This window comes from Mustela putorius, unplaced genomic scaffold, assembly GCF_011764305.1.
Source record: "Mustela putorius furo isolate JIRA1106 unplaced genomic scaffold, ASM1176430v1.1 tig00003845_pilon_pilon_pilon, whole genome shotgun sequence".
NCBI lineage: Eukaryota > Metazoa > Chordata > Mammalia > Carnivora > Mustelidae > Mustela > Mustela putorius.
Window position 1 is genome coordinate 78,814,899 of NW_025421998.1, and position 24,126 is coordinate 78,839,024.

At 39.5% G+C, this 24,126-nt stretch overlaps 3 protein-coding genes across 23 annotated transcripts in view; all 3 read right to left on the minus strand.

Annotated features, from left to right (window-relative positions):
- Window positions 1-24,126, minus strand: part of CADPS2 (calcium dependent secretion activator 2) — a 525,179-nt gene that overhangs the window by 344,370 nt on the left and 156,683 nt on the right. The window lies entirely within an intron of this gene.
- Window positions 9,569-12,754, minus strand: RNF133 (ring finger protein 133). Its single transcript, XM_004741879.3, has one exon. It carries the CDS (start codon window positions 11,109-11,111, stop codon window positions 9,981-9,983), a length of 1,131 nt encoding a protein of 376 aa, XP_004741936.1. The 5' UTR covers window positions 11,112-12,754; the 3' UTR covers window positions 9,569-9,980.
- Window positions 13,407-16,249, minus strand: RNF148 (ring finger protein 148). The gene has a single exon (XM_004741880.3). It carries the CDS (start codon window positions 14,489-14,491, stop codon window positions 13,580-13,582), a length of 912 nt encoding a protein of 303 aa, XP_004741937.1. The 5' UTR covers window positions 14,492-16,249; the 3' UTR covers window positions 13,407-13,579.

Here is a 24,126-nt window from a genome sequence, read left to right on the forward strand (position 1 = left end):
GACAGGGGTTTGCTGCCTTCATAGAACTTACACTGGAGGAAAACAAGTAATTACAGCAACTAAAATGACTGTAGCTTAGTGAATACTATTGGGAATTTCTGGAGCCATGAGAGTTTGTAACCAAGTTCTGAACTCATTTGAGGAGGGCACAGAAGATTCCCTGAAGAGGTGAGCAGAGTGATGAAAGTGGAGAGGAATTCCTTTGGAAATGTGAGGAGACCAAGGGATGATGGATGGGGGAACACAGCTGGTCTAAATGGCCTTGGAAAGGTCCTTGGGCTTCAGTAAAGCAACTAAGGATCTAGTGGAATGAGAAGATGCTAGAGAGGAGGGACAGGATTCAAAGGCTTTGGAAGGTACTTGGTTTTTATCTCAAGAACATGGAATACCTTCCAAAGTCAGGGAGTCATGTGATTAAAATAGCATTTTGAAAAAAGGGAGAATATATTCTAGGGTTTTACATATATTAACCTTCACAACACAAAATAAGTGCTAGCATCTACTCCAAAGTCTTTAAAAACAAACAACAACAACAACAATAACAACAAACAAACCCCACATTGGTGGGTAAAGAAGCATGCCAGGGATTACACAGCCAGGAGTGGAAGACTGGAAAAGTAAAAATGTAAGCCCAGATGATCTTACTCAAGAGCCCTCCTCTTCCCCACCATGCCATCAGATTTGAGGATTTACCAACTTGTGGTTCATTCAACTGAGGAACAGATTTGAGTAGATGAACAGAATCTGGAGGTAGAGCTTTTTCCTGTTACTCTCTCTGTCCTTCGTGAAGCTTCTCACTGCTTGATACCATTTCTTTATTCTGAGCCTCCAGGGAGGAGCTCCCCATCCTCTCTGAAGGGACCAAACACACCCTTCCTCATGCTGCAGCAAATTCTCTAGAGCATCACTGTATCTCTCTGTTGCTTAGGCTATGGATTTCATTAGACTGTACCTTTAAAGTTTCTGTAGGTCTGGTATCATTCAATACTCAAATTTTAAAGGAAATCAAGAGACCCTTTTGGTAATAATGGCCTTTGGAAAGCTACCGAATCCAAAAGGTACTGGTTTTGACCCCTGTGGGAAGCAATTATCCCTGACTCAGTGTAAATTAATGTAGATGGCAACGTAATTTCAGTAAAGCTACATTTATGCAATATTATAGTAGAAATCATAGGTTCAACAAGTCACTTATTTATAGTATAATGCTAATAAATTGTGGGCGTTTTCTTACTGAGGTTAATGATTTTTCTTGGCAAAAAACAGAAAGGCTATACTTGACCTTGGTGTTCACCAATCCATGAATTCCAAAGGCCTGGAAACCAATTAATTAACCAGTCCCATTCCCTTATCAAATGTAGAAAAGTAGGGGTTAAAGCCTCTGCCTTCGGCTCAGGTCATGATCCCAGGATTCTGGGACAGAGCCCTGCATCAAGCTCCCTGCTCAGCAGGGGGCCCCTGCTTCCTCTCTCTCTCTCTCTCTGCCTGCCTCTCTGCCTACTTGTGATCTCAGTCAAATAAATAAATAATCTTTGAAAACAAAACAAAACAAATGTAATAACAAAACTGATAGAAAAGTAATAACAAAACTGATAGCAAACAATCTCTTATTTGAAAAATAAATTAGGTAAGTGATACCTTTAGGCTTCTAACTTTAAACTAGAAAGCAGGTGCTCTCAAATGACCCTTCCTTATAACTAATCTAACGCCCCTACAGCAAATCTAAACCCTCCAAACTACAACTATCTTGAATCGTCTTGTTGTTTGACTGAGAAAAGTTTATAACCAAATAAACATGTGATCTGAAACATATGAAACTTCTTTTGAAAAACTATATGCATGCTCTTGTTACCATAATCAGCATTAGAGTTTTTAGAAGCTTTTTTTTTTTTTTTTAAATCTTATATCAGCTAGTAGCAGATCCTTTAGACTTCTTATAGGTATTTTCCAACACAATGATTTCCTTAAACTTCCCTAAGCCAATGGCACACTTTCCTTAACCCTATAACAACAGAGCCTGAAACTGAAAAATTTACTAAGCCACTCATTCTAAGGACAAACCTACAAAGAGAAGCAAGATCACGGCACCAGCCGGGCTTCCAATTCTGAGACTGGGATGGTTTAGGGTTAAGAAAAAAGATCATTTCTACAGTGGAAAGGCTAGGGCATAGCAGATGTGAATTTCTACCGTAAATTTCTATATGAATACATAAAGTGAAAAAAGAAGCTACCCTCTCTCAACCCTCTTATTTCATTCCACATTTCATGGTACCACTGAAAACACTAAGGAGTACCTGGCTGGCTCAGTTGTTTAAGTGTCTGTCTTGGGTCTGGGTCATGATCCCAGGGTCCTGGGATGAATCAAGTCCCATTTTCAGGCTTCCTGCTCAGCGGGGAGCCTGCTTCTCCCTCTGCCCCTCCCCACCACTCTCCTGCTTTCTCTAACAAATAAAATCTTTAAAAACAAAACAAAAAAAAGAAAACACTAAGTTCCTGGGTTGAGCTATTTTGTTCCACCTATTTTATAGAGTTTTTTCCCCCTCATGACGATAAAGAAAAAAATTTTAGTGTATTACTTCTGTAGTCTCATAATATCTAATGTTCAATAAATCCTTTATTATATGCAACAAAGAAAATGTGCTCAGTCTTCCGGCTTTACAATACTCCAAAGTCGATCCTGTAATTCTGTTCACCTCACGCTCACTTCTGTGCTACCCTCCTTTTGTCAGCAGGAAAATAATGTAACACACACTGGAGGGGAATCAGACCTGGGCTTTCAGGCTGTGACCCGAGCCGAGATCCCCTGCAGCAACCTGGCTCAGTTTCCTCCCTGGTGGAAGAGGGATAACTTTCTTAGCACAACTTTTAGTAGAATAGAATAAATTAAGAGTTGAATCGGTGCTATGGGAAGTGGGAGCCATGGACCAATGCCAGTACCCAAGTTATTAATATCTATCACTAAGTACAAAGAATTTTTAGAAACTTAAAGTGATGTAATATTGCCCTGACATCCGAAAGCAGAATTTTACACCAACATTAGGTTATGAAAGTGTCCACACAGAAAAACTGAATGAAAGGTTTGTAATGGTTTGAGAAATCATTTATGTAACCAATCTCATTCCTTTATCAAACATGAAATCGTGAGTTTAGACATGTAACTGCCCTTTGTCCTGACATGTACCTCCAGCCTAGATGCTACAAATGACATTTTAGTCCAGTGTTTCTCTCACCTACACATCTACACCTCCAGCAATCCAGATTATTTTTGTTATGCAATTCAGAATAAGCCAGACACATGATTTTTATTTTAGAAAATAACCCACAATGGATTGGAAAACGAATACTGGTCCCTTTGTTGCAGATTCAATACCTCAGAAACTTTTGAGAAGACGGGTGATATACTAATGTGGACACAGAAATTGAGAAAGAATATTTCTAAAAACTGGGCACACAGGTGGTTCAGTCAGTTGAGCGTCTGCCTTCGGCTCAGATCATGACCCTGGAGTCCCGGGGGAATGAGCCCTGCGTCAGGCTTCCTGCTCATCGGGGAGTCTACTCCTCCCTTTCCCTTTCACCCTGCTCTTATTCTCACTCTAACAAATAAAGTCTTAAAAATATATATATTTCTCAAAACCAAATCACTTTATTTTCTACAATACTGTCAGGACACCAGAGAATGAGCTATACTACCCTTTCATACTCTAGGTTTCTAAAGCATGAATCTTAAGGATACCAAGTTCTTCACTCTTGATAAGCCAGGAGCCTACAGCAGAGAAACGAAGTTCCAAAATGAAAATGAAAAAAAAAAAATTCTGGAAAGTCAATCTTCAAAGCAAACATTCTGCTAAGTCAGAGAAAAATGAACCTCCAAAATCACTGAACTACAATCTCTCCGGCATCCGCTGGCTCTCAGTATTTGTTGACTCAGTTTCTGCAGGTTTATACCTTGTAGTTATTTGTTTTTCCACCAGAGGGCCACGATGCATGAAACAATATTGGTTTTTAATCCCAGGATTGGGTTTTCAGTAAAGTGAGGGACTTGAAGGGTACAAACCTAAGAGCCCTTTTGGAACTTGGATACCCCTCGGGTGCCTGAGTGGCTCAATCAGGTTAAGGATCTAACTCCTGATTTTGGCTCAGGTTATGATCTCAACGTCGTGGAATTGAGTTTTGTGTTGGGCTTGTGCTCAGCAGGGAGTCTGAGGATCCTATCCCTCTGCCTTATCCCTTGTTGCCTGGTGGCAATGCTTCCCCTGCAGCAGTCATGCTCCCACAGACTCACATCTCCTATAAGAGCAATGAAAATGTAAGTTCTTCCCAAGGCCATTCTTCAAATTTTTAATGGCAGCTAGCATGGTGTTCAACCTTCCAGGTTAACCACTGCTCAAGGGACAGCCCCCTTCACTAAGCCGGTGGCTCTCCGCACATGGTGCACTCCCCAAGCATGTATTGCCGTGTGGAGCCTGCATTCTTTCCAGGTCTTTGGTTCACCTGTTCATCTTCTTAGTGAAGCCTCCTCCATTTAAAACAGCAACTTTGGGGTGCCTGGGTGGCTCAGTTGGTTAAGCAATGGTCTTCGGCTCAGGTCATGGTCCCAGAGTCCTGGGATCGAGTCCCGCATCGGGCTCCCAGCTCCATGGGGAGTCTGCTTCTCCCTCTGACCTTCTCCTTGCTCATGCTCTCTCTCACTGTCTTCTCTCAAGTAAATAAATAAATTAAAAAATCTAAAAACAAAAACAAAAAAAATAGCAACTCTGCCTTAGACTGTTCCTGTCCTGTTTTCAGTTTTTTCTCCACAGCACTTAAAACCATTTAAAGTATTGCGTTTTTACTATAACTTAATCCCACTAGAAAGCAAGCTCCACTAGGATCTATACGGTTCACCCCTGTATTTCCAGACCAATATTTGTTGAATGAATGAAATTATCAATGAATTTGCATTAGGGTAAGATCTCCCCATTAACATGAAAAGGAGTTAATTCTAGCTACAGAAGCAGTGGTGTTATTAACACAGATGCCATGCAGCTTTGGGTGGCCTGCTTAGACGTATTTCAGCTACGTTTTTATGGTCACTAGGTCTCCCTCCAGCATTTGTGAAGCTGAGTTTATGAACCCAAACCTAGGAATTTATAGAATTCCCTTCTGCATTTCATATATGCCCCCTGTTTTAATATGTTATTTTCAGAACTTTACTAAGTAGGTGGTGTCAGAAACCAACTTTACCCAGTGTGGGCTGCCCAACCTAGTATGTGGGCTGCCCTAAGCTCTTTCTGTTTTTTGTTTTTTTTTCTAATCTTCTACTTTGGGACTCCTATGTTTTCTCACAAATCCCCTGGCAGTGTGATAGTGCTGGTAGAGAAACCAGAACCGGGAGAGGAAAGGAATAAGCATTTATATGCGAAAGTCACGCATGAATCCGAGAAGTGGGGCACATAATATGCTTAAATTTGTCTTTTAATGTAACATAGCAACTTTTATCTGTGTAGCGCTTCAAGATGCACAATTATCTTCATTTATACTTTCTCCTTCTGATTACACCTGTGTGATGCATTCTTTTTTGAACATAAACTGACTTTGAGACCCAGTAGAGGTCCCTAACCTTGAATGTTCATCAAAATCAGCAGGAGGACTTGTTAAAACAGGTATCTGCCCCCCACCACAGTCCCCAACTTTCTGACTCCATAAGTTCTGCTGTGGAGCCTGAGAATCCGCATTTCCAACAATTTGGAGTGATGCTGCCACTACTGGCCTGCAGACTACTGTTCTGAGATGCTCTGCCTTGGGTTGAAAGGACACACAAACTGGTCATCTGATATAAAAGCATGGTGGCCTTTTCCATAGGCAACTGTGTTTATCACTGAACTTTCAAACGGGGAAGGATATCAATTGTTGGGGGGGAATTATAAAAATTATTTTTAACCCTCTCAAACTGCAAAGGAAAAAGGTTACACAGACAATCCCCACCACACACACAAATTCACTCTTTACACAAGAGATCAATTCCAGAATCAGTACATCCTAATTGTAAGCAGGCTTTCCCCTGGAGCTCAACTCTCCCTTCTCAGATACACCCTGCCCACAAACTCACCCACCAACCCCCCTTTATCACTAATTACATTGAGCTTTCAACAGTTACCACTTCTACCCTCCCTTTAGCATTCCCAATATCTTTTAGCTAGAGGTTTTCTTCTAAGGCCCAATCCCTAAAGTCCTTTAAACAGGCCTCCTCTCAACACTCTCTCCTTAAACACTACTTTTCAAGCTAATTGTAGGGTAGTGGTGAAGACCAGGAGCTGTGAAACCAGACCAAGGTCAACCACACATTTTGCCACAAACTGCTTAGCCTCTTAGAGAGCTTCTCTAATATTCTCGTCTAAAGAATGGGATACTGTTATTATATTAATAATCATTTATTAAGTAAGTTCTATGCAGTTATTGATGGGTACGTGTTAAACTGTTATAGGTCATGTCAGCAGCTGAAGTCATCAAGCAGCAGTATCCTGGAGGTCAAAGATGACAGCACAATTGTGAAGCCACATGTGATGTTTATAGGTGGTCTCTCTATGAAAAAGGGCATTTTCTGTGGAGGGAGGTGATGTAGAGCTTCGATACCTGTGTGCACAGGGGTCTGCGCATTTCAGGTGCATCACGCCCTCCTCTGCCAAAAATGGTCTTTTAGTTTTAGAAAGCCAGGCATATATTAAGTCATATGTTGGTAATCGTAATAACTCATAATCCTTATTCTCCATCACTAAGCACTAAGTACTAAACATTTTAAAATGCACTAAATACAAAGCCAAATAAATGATAAAATCCAGAAACTGGGGCACATAGTAAATGGTGGAGCAAGAACATGGAGTTGTTGTGACTCCTTCACACAGTAGCAATAGGTGAAAGCTTACTCTTTTTACATCAGTGTTTCTCCAAATTTTGATCCCCTCCCCCACTCGATTACTGTGTGCTATTTCAAAAACCAGTAAGTTTGTAAAAGGAGAAAACACTAACTAGACACTAAAATACAAGATCCCAAGATGCCAGATCCTAACTCACTAAACCGTCTGAAGTACTCACACTATGGTAAATATTATGGCTGACCAACATCTCTCTAGAGTGCAATTGCCTTGTAGTTCACCTATGGTAAGAGACAGGGATACAATCAGTTTAGTGTGTCCTGTAATACAAGGAAATGTATAGATAAAATCACCTATTGCATCACCCAATCAGTAGTCGCCTTCTTTAGAATCCTTTTCACTTTACTAACATTAAATCTAAATTGTTCCAGTAATTTTAAAAAGTTGCATTTTTATAAGGAATATCAACCCCCATTAGAGGTGAGTGTGGGGAATCAAACTACTAGAGAATGCAAAAATATACAAAGAAGATATACAGGGAAATCCATTGCAACACTGGTGTTAGGGGCAAAACACTTCACATTATAATCCCATGCCATTATGACAATTTATTTACATCACTATGTGTAAGAGAAAATGATGTAACCCCAAAGTAGGTAGAAATCTACTACAATGAATACCTTACATTGGACATAGTAGTCTTATTTCCAGGTCCTAGTTATTAAACGCAGACTAAAAGTGGTTTATTGATCTGTTTACAACACTTTAAGACAAAACTAAAACTGTTTTGTTCTGACGTAAGAAAAAGCAATGGGAAGCACTCAGTCCACTGCCTGCTACATGATAGGCACTCAGCGATATGAGTTCCCGAACTCACTGACCCAAACATAAGTTCTAACACCCTTCAAAGGGCATCCACTGAAAATCGTCAAATGGAGGCTAGCACACATTGGATTAAATGCCCTTATTAACAAGACACTGAATTATTAAAGTAAGTAAACATTCATTTCGTACACATGATAGGTCAGGTTTTAGGCTGGCAATGATGAACCAAGGAAAGAAACCAATGAAGCTCCGGAGAGGACAGAAAGAGAAGCCAAGAGCAAGGTTAGTGTGAAGAGCAAACAAAATATTCTTCAAGTTCTGGGTCTGTCAGAGAACACACACCCCAGGTTAATTTGCTAGGACGACAAAGAATGACAATGATTCTAGAACCTGGATTCGGGGACTCCCAGCACTGCCAGATACATTCACTTCCAGTCAAACTCTTGGACAGCTGGTGGAAGCCACCCTAGCCACCCCATGAGCTGCTAGCCCTGGGGGCAAAGATGCCAACAGTGGCCAGTCTGACAAACTCAACTTATCTTGGTTAAGCCTCAGATCCTACTAGATGTGGCCCCTCAAAGCATCCTCAGGGTTGTGCCTTTTCAATGCAATGCTTAGTACCTCAGAATTTGACTTCATTCTGCCAGATAAACTGAGCTCCTCATAACCGCATTCCTACTAAATCCTCCACAGTATGGGTGCTCTATGGTTCTTTCAAAGGACATCTCCTTTGATTAACTTAGTCCAAGCTCTCCAGGATTGGGTATTAAAAAGCCTGTGTGTACCCAGTCAGGTTTCACCCACCTCTCACCATCACCCCCGCCCCCCGCCGACCTGGTCGTCATGGATGCACTGTGCTGTGTGGCGATTCTCCCCAGCCTTAGAAGATTGATTCTCCCTCTTTCAGTCTTGCTTGGTGTTATACTTAGAACCAACAGTGGCCCATCCACCTGTCTCTGAATTCCAGTGTTAGCCTTAAACTCCAGAAATCACTCCTAACAGATCTCTCTCTAGCGTTGCACAAGAACTAAAACCTCACTATTAGTCCGGGAGAGTTCAAAGGTCCTTGTTAAAATTATGCACGCTCTGGAGCACTGGGTGTTAAAATGCAAATAATGAATCATGGAACACTACATCAGAAACTAATGATATACTGTATGGTGACTAACGAGATAAAATAAAATTATGCATGCTAAATTGAAATAATGGATTCTGAGCTAAAAATCATAGTTTTCCATTTTGTCAAGGAGATTTAGGGTGAAAATTTTCAGGATTAACTTCCCATTATTGTGTATTGTGGGGATAAACTGCCCCAGTTTTTCATATTAACACATATTTACATTATGAGTAAAGTACTCATTCCTTCACCAAAAGTATTTGAGTGCCCAGCACTATGCTAGATCCTGGGAATACAGTGAACAAATCCCAAGTAAACACAATACAGCAGACACAATCCCAAGATGTCATAATTAACATCTACATTGTGATACCTATCACTCCAAAATAACCTAGCAGATTTTGAATATTTAATGGCAAAACAAACTGGATAGTATGGTGGAACCCATGGGAAAACTAAACATCGGAGGATTTATCACTTAAATCTTTCTACACATTATAAACATGTATTAATTATAAGCAACACTGGATGTAGAATTATTTAAAAGAGCTAATGTTTTACTTTTAAAACTGCTATTATTATGCATATACGAATCACATAAAGGGTACTAATAGCTTGAAAAGAACTGCTTGTTAAGAGTAACAGTAATAAGATTCCATACAGCATAATTTTCAGGCTAAGAATGAAAAAACACAGCACAATGACTTCAAAAGTAATATATTGCACTATATATATATTTATACATATAAATATATATATAGTCTCAAAGCTATTACTCTTCCTAGCATATAAAGGATAAATTTTCTTTTCCAAACTTAATTGGTGGTTTCTGTATAAGAAACATGCAAATATATTAATTTTCTTACCAAAATAGAGCCCAATATATGAACAAACATTTAGGGGGGAAAGATTTGTCCATGATTTTAACATGCACCTGTATGTAGAAACAAACATATATACTCACAGGAGTGACAGACAGACAAAAGGTTAACATTTAGCAAAGGCAAAAAAAGGAAACAAACAAACAAAAACCCTGCTAGGCCTTTTTTTCTGCTTGACAGAGAATGGAGAAAGTTAGCAAAGTAACAGAAAGGGACACAAAAACCACACTTCAAACAAACCAACTGCTTGTCAGTATTAGGACTTGAGTTGACAAACAGGTTTAATCCACTTCCTCAAAGGCAATGCTGTCAAGGTGAAGGAGGAACGTCTTCTGCTACTGCAGGAGGCTGGCTGTCATTCCGAGGAGTGGGCTCCTCCTCCTCCACCACACTGGTCACTTTGTCAGACTCTCTCGCAGGAGGAAGTTCGTTGTTTGTCCCCTCTTCACTAGGGAGGTTACCAGACAATTCATTCGACATGAGAACTTGCAAAGATTCTGTTCCATCTTCAACATCCACCTGAATGCCCAAAGCTTTAAGAATGTCGCATTTGCACATAGGACATGTCCCATGGGCCAGAAGCCAGGGGTCGATGCAATTCTTGTGGAAGAAGTGTTTACAAGTGAGAATACGAACTGTATCGTTAGGCTTATAGGGTTCGAAGCAAACTACGCAGCTATCTCCGTTGGGACTGATTTCCGCGTCCCCCTCCTTCAGCACCCGAAGCTGGAGCTGGCCAAAGGCTTTCTTGAGATCGGTCGTTAACCGCTGCCATCTCCGGTTCTGAATCCTTGCTACCCAAAGTCTCCAAATATGATAAAAGATGAAATATGCTAAAGTAGCAGTTGTGACAATCACAAAAGACACAAAATAGTGATTCATCCAGATGATGTGTTTTCTCCCCACCTCAACTATAGCTGTGACGTGAACTCCCTTCTGAATTAAGTGTAAAATCTCCATGCCCTTCAGGTTACCGATCATCACCACGACGATGTCTTCAAATGCCTGATGAGACATGGGAAAAACCTGATTACCAGTTCCGGGAAAGTTGTAGATGATCACGCCACTGGCTCCCTTCTCCACGGCTACCTTAACTTTCTGCGTGAAGGTACAACCTCCCCGTTCAACGAGTGCGAGCCAGGTCTCGGAGTTCTTTGATCTTCTGAAACTGGTAGTGGGATTACACGCATTTTGAGTTTTCCCTTCTGGTGGCACGATAACTCCTGCCACTCGCTTCAAAGTGGAGCTTCTTCCGAAGACTCCGGTTTCCCCCAACTCCGACAACATACGATTCCCGACATGAAAGGATATGTTCATGTAAGCAGTCCAAACAGCACTAGCTCTGCAACAGTTCTGACAAAGAAGCCAAAGAAAACCGAGTTTCACAAGCCAGGAAGATGCAGGGTTGTTTCCGTGAGTGCCAAGCCTGAGCAGATTCATCTCTCTCCTTACCTAGAGACTGAAGTGCCAACCCAAAAGAAAGATGTGGCTTCCACATCTGTTGACAATCAATGGAGAATAACAACATGAGAAAAATCTTCTGGGTGAAAACAAGTTTCACAGTCTTCCAGCATGTTTTTTGTCAGAAATTTTTAAAGATGTCTTAGGAGGTTCAGATGTTTTATTAGAGAGAGAGAAAGAGAAACACTTTAGATTGAAAAAAAAAATCGCAGTCTCACTAATGTAACTCCAGATGCTGTTTACAGTTGGGTAATGTGATTATGACATAAAAGGCAACACAGCCAATTAGAGAAGAGCTTTGAGCCTGCTAGAAATGTACGGCCTGAATGGTTCAAATACTGTTATGGGTGATTTCTAGGTTGTAAGGTCAACTCAATCCTTGAGCTACATGTTAACAGGTAGCACTTTCAACAAAAAAATATAAAATTCATACAACACGCGCACATACAAAACTTGAAAGCATATGCAAGAAAGCCACGGGATTGCCATTTTTCTTGACAATACATCAAGGAAACGTAATAAAATGGCAAGTTTTAAATAATTAGAAATTAGTACTAGGAATAATTATGTGGTAAAAGCAGTGGACTCTAATACCACTTTTGACTCACATTTGAGTCAGTGAGCCTATGAGCCAGTGAGCCAGTGAGCCTATAAACCATTACACTAAATTTTTTTAATGATTGCTTGCTCAGGTATGTTGGTTCACTTTGGTTTTGATTCTGATTTTTAAAAGGAGGATTTTGATTTCCAAATCCTGTTAGATTACTTCAGCTCCCCTTCTTCACTCTTACATTGATTCTCCATAGGGATGACAGCGGTAAAGAACACTAATCTCTTTTCTCCGCAGATCTTGGCATCTGCTACTGATCTAACAGTATTTTGAAGGAAGAAAGGAATAGAAGCAAAAAATTATATGTAGCAGTCTAGTTTAGCATAATTCATTTTAAGCAAAAAGGCAGCTATTGATTTTAAAAAGAAAAACGTCAAGGTTCCCATTTAGAGTTAACCAGCAACAGCAGTTAAAGGTCATAGATGCATGGAACAAAACCTTTGTCAAAATCAACATCCCTGGTAGACCCACCCTCTACACACACACCCATTGTCACCTCTGCCTTTATTTTTGCTGCACTTATATCAATGGCACAAAATGACTCGAGACCAAAACAACGTGTGAGCTAATGAATATGGCCAACCCCTGGTGCTGTCACACACTTTCCTGAGGGTATCTCAGTGGTTCTTACCCACTAGCTAGGAAACCAAGAACTTTGACATTGAACACAAAGGTCTGACCTTTACACACAGGACACTAAGAGACCATTTTGGTTGGGTCTTACCAGGATTAAGGAAGCTAGTTCTTTTTATGAAATGTGAATCAAAATAATTTGAGGCAGGAAAGGCGGAGGAAAAGGCCCTATAGACCTAACCAAAACAGAATAAAAAGAAAATATTATCATGTAAACTATAGCTCACCACGGTCCATTTTCTTTCCCAAAGGCCATTAATCTGATTTTATTTCCGTACAACGCATTCTCCCAAGTGTGTAGTACATGTTTGTAGACTCAAAGTGCCATCCAAATTGGATATCAATGGTTTAGCATTTCACCCAAAAATATTTGTCAAAATTAGAACTCAAATCTTTCAGCCGCTTATTGTTACACATAGGTGTTTGTGTTTATCTACTCAAATAGAGAAGCAAAATACAGAACTTGAAATGCTAATTAAAATTTTAGTTCCACTCTAGATCTATATCAAAATGGCCCGAAACACACTCACCACACACCACCAGTATTTTAAGAAAACAATTATTTACTAACATCACTTCTAGAAAGGAAATCTGCTACCGCAGCTAATTCACTATACTAGGATTTAAAGGGCTTTGGCAAACAAAAGTGATTTTTTTTGGTGTGATCCTGCCCTAAATGAAGCTTATAATCATTTAAAATATTTTAGTTACATAACCAGAGGTGTTATCATCTAAAATAATTACTTACAACACATTACTCAGTACCTCTGAAAACCATTTCCTGATATTAATTAACCATGGAGAATTAAATCAAGATCTAACTCTATAATCAAAGTTAACAGCAATATGTTATCAAAAATATGGAAATAAAATATAAAAAAGAAACCTTCAAGTATCACGACTCCCTGTGGCCTCAATGTCACAACCATTTTAGCTTGCAGATTAACTTGCTTTTAACATATACTAATATTCTTACTTGGATATGGGCAAAAACGTAGCAACCTAATGAAAAAACAACAAGTTCAAATAACTGGGCATGATATGGAGTTTTATTTTTAAAACACACAAGTGTCATCCTCTTTAGTACTTAGGTAGAGAAGATGAAGTTGTTTTTTTTTTTTCTCTACATAAAGTGCTAAAAGAGAATTCATTTCATTTTAATCTTTGGAAAGACTTGGTTACATCTTCGGAAGCTTCTCCAGGTTTAAGTTTTCAAAATATCACACTTGCACATGGGGCATGTCCTATGGGCTAAAAGCCAGGGGTCAATGCATGCCTTATGGAAAAAATGTTTGCAAGTTAAAATACGTACTACATCTTGGGGTTTGTAAATGTCAAAGCAAACAACACAACTGTCTTCATCTGGATCTAGTTCCTTATCCCCTTCTTTGAGCACGCGCAGTTGAAGCTGACCAATAGCTTTCTTCACATCTGCTTTTATCTGTCTTCGCCTCCTGGTGGAAGAATTGGGCACCCTAGGTCTCCACGCACAGTACAAGAAAAGGTAGGCAACTGTGGCAGCCAGGAAGGTGAACAGAGACATGATATAATGGCTCAGCCATGGCAGATGCATTCTCCCCACTTCGATGATGATTGTCACATAGACTCCCTTCTGAATCAAGTGCAAAAGTTCCATGCCTTTCAAGTTGCCTATCATCACAGCAACTATGTTTTCTGTTCCCTGATGAGACATAGGAAACACTTTGTTGCCTGTACCTGGATAGTTATAGATGATCACCCCATTTGCTCCCTTCTCTGCTGCCACATTGATCTTATGTGTAAAAGTACAGCCTCCCCGTTCGATGAGGGCCAGCCAAGAGTCTGCCTGTTCAGGCCTGCTGAAGTTGGTCATAGGATTACAAGCATTCTGATTCCATCCTTCAGGAAGTACCACCGCACCAGACACCCTTTCCAAAGGAGAATGATTTCCGAAAACGCCACTCTCTCCTAATTCTGATATAATCCGATTTCCCACCTGAAAGGTTATATTCAGGTGGGCTGTCCAAATGGCTTTTCCTTTAGAAGCAGGAAGGCTAAGTAGTAGAAAGATGCTAAGCCTCAACAGTTGGGATAAAACAGAACTATGAGTTGAAGGAGTAATTCGAAGTAGGCTCATTCCTCCATCTGCCTAGTAATTGACGAACGAAAACAAAAAGTCAATCGTAAAACAAAGAAGCTAACTCCAATGGTTGGCAGTAGATATCAAAGCACATTAATGAAAAAAGGTCTGCGCCGATCAAAGGTATGCTGCTCCTTCCAGCATTTTTATTTTTGGTACATTACGTTTCTTATAATGAAACAGAATAACAAGAGCTGTTATTACTACAATGTGATTTCAAGAAAACTATGACTTCCTAATGGGGAAATTGTGACATCAGAGGTAGTTAAGCCAATCCAGTTGCTTATATTAGAGCCTTGCATGCTGAAATCCTATTGGCCAAAAAGCTACTAAGCTAGGACTCATGGGATAGAACAATTTGAATAAACTCTAAAGCAATAAATGGGGAAATTTATTATTTTTAAGCCTTGAGTTTCTTCCCCAGTTCTGGATTAAATGAAAAACTGCCTAAAAAATACTTTATATTCATTGTTTTTCTGTTAAGCAAAGTATAAATCATTTATGTATTAGTGTATGTGGTTGGCCAGTCACCAGTTTTCATGCATGGTTCTACGCTATCCAATATGCTAATCTTTGGACAGTAGGAACAACTCATTCTCACTCTCTTCCAATATTAAATGCTTATCCCAGATTCAACATTAAATGCTTATCCCAGATTCAACATAAGGACAATAAACATGCTGTAAGACTGATACATTGCTAACATACAAGGGGAATTCAACTTTTCACTAAACTAGTTACTAAGAACCCACTGTGTGTTAGGCAAACACTAAGTCTGGTTCATACAGTGGAGAAGCAAATGCACACACACCTATTGGCGCGCACTATCTCGTGGGGGCAGATTTAAACACAAACCAGGTGTATAGTTGAAAGTTGAGACAGTATGGTTCTGAGAGGAAAACCAGAGTATTAAGAATAATATAAAAGGAGTCAGACTTTGATTAGCCGTCCAAAGCATTGCTCCCCTAAGGAAGCGGTACTCAGTCTAAGACTTGAAAGACACATCAGAATTACCCAAGAAAAGAATACTATTTCAGAGAGAGGAAATGCCAGTTTCAAGACCCCAGCACAGCAAAGAACACAGCAAGTAGAAGGATCAGAAGCGATAGGTGTTTGCCAAGATGAGAGGAGAGAGTGCGAAAGTTAATGAGAGAGGAAAGCAAATAGCAGTCAGCTTTCAGGGACGAAAATGTTACAACCAAGGGCTTCGGATTAGGTCCCCAGGACAAGAGAACCATGCTGGAGGGCTCCAGGCTGGGGAGGCCACTTATAAGCATTTCAAAACATTCACTTGTTATCCACTGCACTTTGGCTGCCCTCTGTGGGAAGTGAACTGGAGTCGGAGAGTAGAGCGGTGAGATGAGCTTAAGTAGACAGTGGCTTGGACTCCTGAAAGAGCGCAGAAGAGAAGCAGAGGCACAGACAAGTCTCCGAGTTACTGCAAAGGTTGAATTAACAGGTGTGGTAACTGGAAGGGTAATAGCGGATTGAGGAAAGGAAGACCACAACCGTCACCTATCACTGTATTATTTCATTGTTGCAAACCACGGCATCTCTACTGCTTTAAAGATTCTTTAATGCTGGTTTGCTTCTATTTGAAGTCTTCACCTGAAGTCTGTTTCAAGGCTCCAATAAATTGGCAACACTCAAACATTTGTTATTCACTTTACAGAGGACACAGTGTATGCCCTTAGGCATGCTCTAACACCCTGGGAATACAACAACAACCTCACCACCACAGACAAAAAGACAAAGAAACCAGAGTCATGTTGAAAGAATTTTTCATTTTGATAAAAACATTTAATTGTACTCCCCTGCCCATAATATTTAATATTCATTTTTAAAAATAAAATTGGAAACAAACTTGGATCGTTCCTACCATTTTCTTTGATCGTCATGTCGTAAAGATAGATAAAATGTAGACTTTTCCCAGCTTCAACCCCAAGTGAATCCCTGGCCCATTCTATTAACAGCAATGAAGAAAAGCCTGGCTAAGACAATGGTTTACATCATCACATTGGAGGCTGTTTACACCTGTGATTATTTAGCATTTGGGGGTAGGATTTTAAGAAGTCATCTCTAAGTCATGGGTATAAACACCACAGCATAAGGAATATAGTCAATGGTATTGTAACAGCATTGTGCGGTGACAGATGGGAGCTACGCTTGTGAGCAGAGCATCACGTATAAACTTGTCCAAACATTATGTGTACGCCTGAAAGTAATGTAACATGGTGTGTCAGCTGCACTTGAGGAAAAACACCACTGGAATAGAATTTAAAACACTGGAATTACCTCCTTCCAAATGAGTTTATTAAAAAAATAAATCATTAAGTTGTAGAGACCTAATGCCCAGCATGGTGACTATAGGAAATAATAATGTACACTCAAAATTTGCTAAGAGAGTAGATCTTAAGTGTCCTTATCTCTTACACAAAGGGTAACTATGTGAAGGGATGGGCATGTTAATTAGCTTAATTGTTGTATCAAAATGTATACATATATCAAACCATCACATTGTACACCTTAAATATATACCATTTTTGTCATTTATGCCTCAGTAAATGGTAAGAAAAAACAATTCTAATTTTTAAGGGTAAAGAGTTTAAATAGTAAATATATTTTGGCTCAAAACATCTCAAATCTCAAGGTTCTTTGGATGTTTGGGAAGATTTGACAAATTTACTAATTCATTATATTTTTCTCACCATAAGGTGAAGTGATTAAGGCAGTGAGAGTCTGCGTCTTAGAACAAATGCAACCATAAGAATCCTTTGCCTTCAACACAGTGGTTTCCGAATGGGGGACAATGCTCCCTTCTGAGGGACACTTGGCTATTTCTGTAGATTTTTTTTTTTTTTTTTTGGTCTGGAGATATTTTTGACTGTCACAATATAACAGTACTACTGGCATCTATCTATTGGTAGAGGCCAGGGACACTTTCAAACATCCCCAAATGCATATGATGTTCTGTGAATTAATTAGCTGGTCCTAAACGTCAATACTAAGGCTGAGAAACTAACGGAACAGGCTTGGGAGGAAGGAACCATCCCAAAACTCACTTCTTCATGAAAAACAACCACATCTGAGTTCGTATCAGGGAGTAAGTTTTTATAACTGACAATACATCTATCAAAAATGATGCCCTCATCTTATCACCATTTCCCATTTTCCTTGGAATAGAAACAATGGAGACTTGCACAAGCAACCTATCGGTCCATGAAACCTCATTACAAACTGCATCTATTTTATCAGGACCAGACCCCAGAGTCTTCTATCCTGGGGCTGGGACAGTTGAATAGAGAAGAAGCAGAAGGGCATGTGGACTGAAGGACTGATGCTATTCTAATCTGTTCCTTTTAGACTATTTATTCAATCTATAGACGTCCTTTCTTTTCACCAGCAAGGTGAAAGAAGTTTTCACTCTGAACTCTGCAGGACAATTAAAGAGAACTGACTTATACTTCTATGGCCGGCTGATCCAGGGGTTCAAAACTCCCCTCTGCTTCCATCTTGTTGTTCTCCCCATGTACGCTGCTCTTCGTCTTACGTAGGCTCACCTCATGATCCCTGAAGGCAGCTCCTCTTGTTCCATATATCAACAGGCAGAATGGCAGACCCTCTAGAAGCACAAAGAGACTCCTTCTGCCACATCTCTAAAAAACTTGATGTCACTCTGGCTAGCAGTGCTTCACAAACCCATGCCTAACGGATCCCTTAGAAAACGTAGTAGAAACTCAGGTTAATCATGGTTTACCTTGCTGGGGAGAACAAGTCCCCTAGCAGAGCACGTGGTAAGGGGGACTGCAAACCTCACTGGTACTCTGCCACTAAGGGAAAAAGGTATAAAGTGGATGTGAGTAGGGAAACAAAACAGTTACAGGCTCTAAATTCCTTAGTTTTACCCAAAGGAACAACATTTAAATTATCTTTAACCATAACAAACATGTAATGCACACTCCATACTCTGTACTGACAGGAGCCAGGGCCTATATTACAAGGAACACAATATGGCTCTTGTATTAAGGAGGTCATCGTCTAGTAAGGAGAAAGGAGTTATACACAAATTTGGAATGTGCATATATGTATTTTAACTTCCAGGTTCCAATAAAATTTCGAGGAAGGTTATAATTTTCATTAAGTTATGGGTGAGTAAAGCAGGTGACCTCTCTCTATCCCTCTGCTCTTCATCAACTTCTGTTAAGAATGCTCAAACTTCCAGAAATCTCTACTCTGATGAGAGAAATAGCCAAATATATTCACATAGCATCACTCCAATAGTATCTTAAAGATACAGGGAATATTGAAAAAACATTGTTCAATTAATTATTTCACAAGTCATGGTACCCCAGGCTATGATATTCGAGATCTCCAGGAATCTACAAAACACACTGGATGTTCATTTAAGCTAGCTAGGAAACTATGTAGCTTTTCTGCAAGTAATTAAATGTAGCATAATGGGATTTGGCAGAACAGATTACTGACCCAAAGTAGTTCATGGAGAATCACCAAAAAGAAAATAAGGCTCATATTTTCTGAAAGTAGTTATCTTAAAAGATATTTAAAAATAAAACAATCTTAGCTTAACATTTTATTTTATATACATACATTATATATATACATATATATATAGTTTTTTTTTTAAGATTTTACTTATTTACTTGACAGACAGAGATCACAAGTAGGCAGAGGTAGACAGAGAGCGAGGAGGAAGCAGGCTCTCCGCAGAGCAGAGAAGCTGATGTGGGGCTCGATCCCAGGACCCTGGGATCATGACCTAAGCCGAAGGCAGAGGCTTTAAACCCACTGAGCCACCCAGGCGCCCCAACATTTTATTATATTTTATTGTAAACTGTAAGTTCTAAACAATGTATTTTCTCAATTTCTCCCATAAGTTAATCACTACTCTTACATATTCTCAGACATATGCAAGAAAAGATTAACATACAAATGGACCTCCTCCTCTTAGTATTTCTCAACCCAGAAAAGAGTTCTGAGTATGGTAAAGTGAAATACAGTATGGTTTTAAAATAACATAGGTTTCTGAATTACCTTGCAAGTCACATATTATGTACTAGGGCAGGTCCAGATGTATGAAAAAAAAAAAAAAACAGAACTTACTCAGGCTCTTCATTATTCTTTATATTAACCAACATAATGACTTTCAGTATCATTAAAGCTCTGGTAATTAAGAATATTAGAAAAAACAAACAGCCAAAGCACACACATTTTAAATCACCACATCACTAACCATGATTTCTTCACTACTGTGAGCCAGGATTACTATTCCTTTCTATTTACTGCATGCCTAACAGTCAGATGCATGAAGAAGCTTAGTTGTATAGAGCTCCAAAGCTCCAAGATGCCCAGAGAATACTCACATTTCTCAAACACTTAAGAGCACTGGCTCAAGAGAGCTTGTTTGAATGAATGATTAACATTGGTCAGGTTCACCACACTTGAATGAGTACTTTCCCACTGCTTCAGTTTAGCCTTCAACATTATTCCCACAGTGTACAGTTCTGCAATAGCATCTTATCTCCCATCACTGTTTTGCTTACCTTGGATTCATTCTGTTGCCAGAGCAACCTATAGACAAAAAGTAATGAAGTTTACAATGGCATTCATGTTTGCTGAAAACCTTAGATGGCTTGCTCTCACCAAAGGATAACACCCAAATGTCTAAGGATGGAATATAAGCCTCTCCAGCTTGGTCCTCTTTCCTGAGATCCAGCCTCATTTTCTACCATTATCAGTCCTGAAATTTATGCTCTCTCAATTCAAACAGCTTATGGTTTCCTGAACTATTGCAGCAGTCACTATATAAGACCTTACAAAGGCTTTATTCCTTGTGCAAAACTGTCTGTCTCTATAGTAGGTAAGCTGATTGCAAATGACACCAATTACTTCCCTCCCTCTAGCAACACCACTTGTAGGTCCTTCCATCAGGAGATGGGATTTATTTCTAAACCCCTTGAATCTGGAGGGACTGGTGACTTACGTAGGTGAACAGACTAGGACAGAAGTACTAGTGAACAGACTAGGGCAGAAGTACTGATGTGTCAGTTCTGAGCCTAAGCATCAGGAGGCCTTATACTCTTCCCTATTCCCTAGCTTCTAGAATGCCAACACCCTCAAGTAAAGAAGACTAGCCTAATAGATGAGAAGAAATTACTTGGAAGAGAACCTAGGTATCTTCACTAAGACTACTCTAGATCAATCTACAAATGGGCCAACATGTGCAAGAGCCCAACACAAGTAAAGATGTCTGTGTGATCATAAAAACGAAGTCTAGGCAAGACCTTTAGACTCACCTAGTCAACCCTAGACTTCTGAGCAATAACAGATACTGGCTCTCATTTTTTAGTTTATGAAAAAAAATCGCTCTGATATAGAGTTTTGGGGTGGTTTATTATGTAGCAGTTGATACAGCTCCTCTAAAATATTATCTATTAATCTCCTTGAAGGCTGGGACTCAATCTTACTTTTTTTCAGTATTCATCCTCTACTACAATATCTAGCACATCTTAAGTTCTCAGTGAAGGTTGAATAAATTGTTAGTGTCATTATCCTCCATATTCTAACCTATACTGTTCCTTATGCAATAATACTTAGTTTTATCTTTATAAGGGTGATAATTATAGAGCATAATATAGTTAGAATATGCATCATGAGTTCAATCTTTAATTGTTCTGTAGACTTAATATTCCAAAGTGGATTTCCTAAAGCCATACTTGAACACAAAGATAAATGAGCATTTAGGATATGACCAAATCCCTTGAAAATGTAATGGGTGTAAACCAAACTAATTATATTCCATTGTACATTCAGAATTTAAGGTTCACATAACTAACACTAAACTGAAGGACAATTTTTTCTTCTCAGTCTACCTAGTTAGAACATAGAACAGTAATCAACGGAGAAGGAACACTTTACTAACCAAATGTGAGAAGTAATTGGGGAAAACATTTACACTGTAACCTTTGCATTTAGAAGGACAGAGGGAGGAGATGAAGGCCCTTAAGTAAACACAAGACTAAGGAAAATATATGATGGTATGGTCATCTTACTTTGATCCCAGGACAAAAGACATCTTAATATTAACTTAATCATTCAGACTGGATTTTTGCTTGAAAGGCTGGAGAATAGGCAAAATATACTCAATAAAGGGGGGGGGGATACCAAAGCAGAATCTTCTGAATAACCACCAAAACTTGTCCTGTTGTCTTTTTTTTTTCCTCAAGATTTATTTATCGGGGGGGGGGGGGAGCGAGCACAGGCAGACAGAATGGCAGGCAGAGGCAGAGGGAGAAGCAGGCTCCCCGCCGAGCAAGGAGCCTGATGTGGGACTCGATCCCAGGACGCCGGGATCATGACCCGAGCTGAAGGCAGCTGCTTAACCAACTGAGCCACCCAGGTGTCCCTGTCCTGTTGTCTTAATAGACTATTTTGCTCCTGTAGTTAACAAAAGTCAACAATGAAGACCAAATGTATATGAAAGGCTGCTTTTGAGGCTCTGCCTTTTTAAAGTTGTTCTAAACCCTAAAGTAGTTTCTAGACCTTCCTAAGCCAAAGTCAGTCATTGAAAGTTTCTATGTTTTGCCTTCCTAAGACCAGTCCCACTGAGCACAGTTAACTCTGAGTAAGCTCTTAGCAGTCAGAAATAGCAGGGTAGAGGTGATTAAGAAGATTTTCCCACTTAGATCAGTTGTATTTTTCCAGGTCACAAAACCTTTCCTCATTTATGAGGTAACTGAATTCCTCCTGGGAGGCAGCAGACAATCAACAACAGGAGAGTGGAGTCATCATACCCACAGCAACTGTGCTGAAGCCCCCAGCTGCGTGACAGACCTGCTAGGAATCCCAGTCCTGACCACATGCTAGCTGAGTGAGGGGAGCCACACTGTGCCTCCGTTTTTTCATTTGTAAGGTTGGAGAAGTACCTTCGGCCTCCCAGCACCACGGAGGAGCATCAGATGACCACGTCCACATTATTGGTAAATCACCAAGTACACTGCTGGCATGGCAGGGGCTCCCCAACTGGGCCCTCCTTCCCCTTTCCAGTTCTCTACAGCCTATTCCCCTCCATTTTCTATCAAATAAAGTTCTTCTCAACCTTCAAGACTCATCTCAGTCTTTCCTTTGCAATCTCCCCAGATGAAAGCACCTGCTTCTATGACCCATTGTTTTTGCATCTATTTGACAGTCAAACTTGCCATATAGTCCACGTAGTTAGAGGCCTGCGTCTGTTCATACTTTAACTTGATTTAAAATGTCTTGTGAGGAGCAGTGTTCACTTATCGTTGTAAAACCTGTGTTCCTCCCCTCCTTGCTGCTCTACTAGTACAGGAGCTAGTACTCAGTCTCTGTCAAATGTTTGACTTTTCAAGCATTTATTCTTCAAAGGATTAAGATATACCAGCAGCTATGGCAATCTCTGTTTTGTAAAGCCACCCATTAAAAAAAAATTTTTTTTAATATATATATATTTATTTATTTATTTTCTGGACAACTGTTGTCAAGGTCATTCTTAGTGGAGGAAAGACTTGTCAAATCACCTCTTTTTAAAAAAACAGGTGATGATTTGACAAGTCTTTCCTCCACTAAGAATGACCTTGACAACAGTTGTCCAGAAAATCCTTATTTAGTACCATAGGATCATTTTCTCTCCAAAAGAATTCCATCCACATGTCTGTATTTGAAAAATGGAATAATATACAGCCATATACAACACTTTCTATTGTATAAGTAGACTCTACTGAATTAAAAATCCTTTAGGCTGTGTATCAACATATCTATATATCTCAGTCATACCTCAAACGGTTATAAGAAAACTGTATGAGATTAATTTTGTTACATTTCAGCACCTCAAAGCCCTAAATCATATCAGCAGTAACCCTGAAAACACAAAGTTCTAAATGAAATCAACTTTCTCAGCAACCCAGAAGGCCCTCTATTATACCCCCAGCCAAAATGCAGTCAAATCCTCTAATCCCTAGAAGCTTTCTGATTAAAATCCTAGAATTCTAAGAAAGTCTCTATATTGACACAGAACATCTGGTATCACTTTTCTACATATAACACTCGCTCTTAAAAACTAGAGAGCTATTACATAAATGCCTCTTACCACCTCCAACTAAACAGCTAATATGATTGTCCATTAGACTAAGTATTTTGGGATTCACAAAGGTGGGAAGAAAATAGAATTTGCTTATTTTGATTATTATTGTCCTAGTGTACATGATGAACTTCAAACAAAATGTCTTTTTTGTTCCCTCATACCCAGAAACCTCCCATAAAAACAAAATAAAGTAGCAAACCTTTTGATAACTTCTCCTGGCATGGTATTATTCAGTATGATGAAAAGGTGTCTTATTTTATCAATTAATTGTTGCATTACTAACCCACATCAAATCCCAAGAACATTCAGGTCACCAATGAATCAAAACTTAATCTGAGATTTAAGGAAATGAAGGGTTTGTAAAATCCACATAAAAATTCATTCTATACAAGATATAGAGTTGAATTATTTATGCTCCACTGTCTTTTATTGGGATGATATTAAAATTATGCAGGTGGGAAAACCAAATGATTGACATTCCATATAAATCAAGAGGGAAAGTAGACTGTGG

Coding starts and splice junctions, on each gene's coding strand:
- RNF133 (XM_004741879.3), bottom strand. CDS start 11,111: ATGAATCTGCTCAGGCTTGGCACTCACGGAAACAACCCTGCATCTTCC.
- RNF148 (XM_004741880.3), bottom strand. CDS start 14,491: ATGAGCCTACTTCGAATTACTCCTTCAACTCATAGTTCTGTTTTATCC.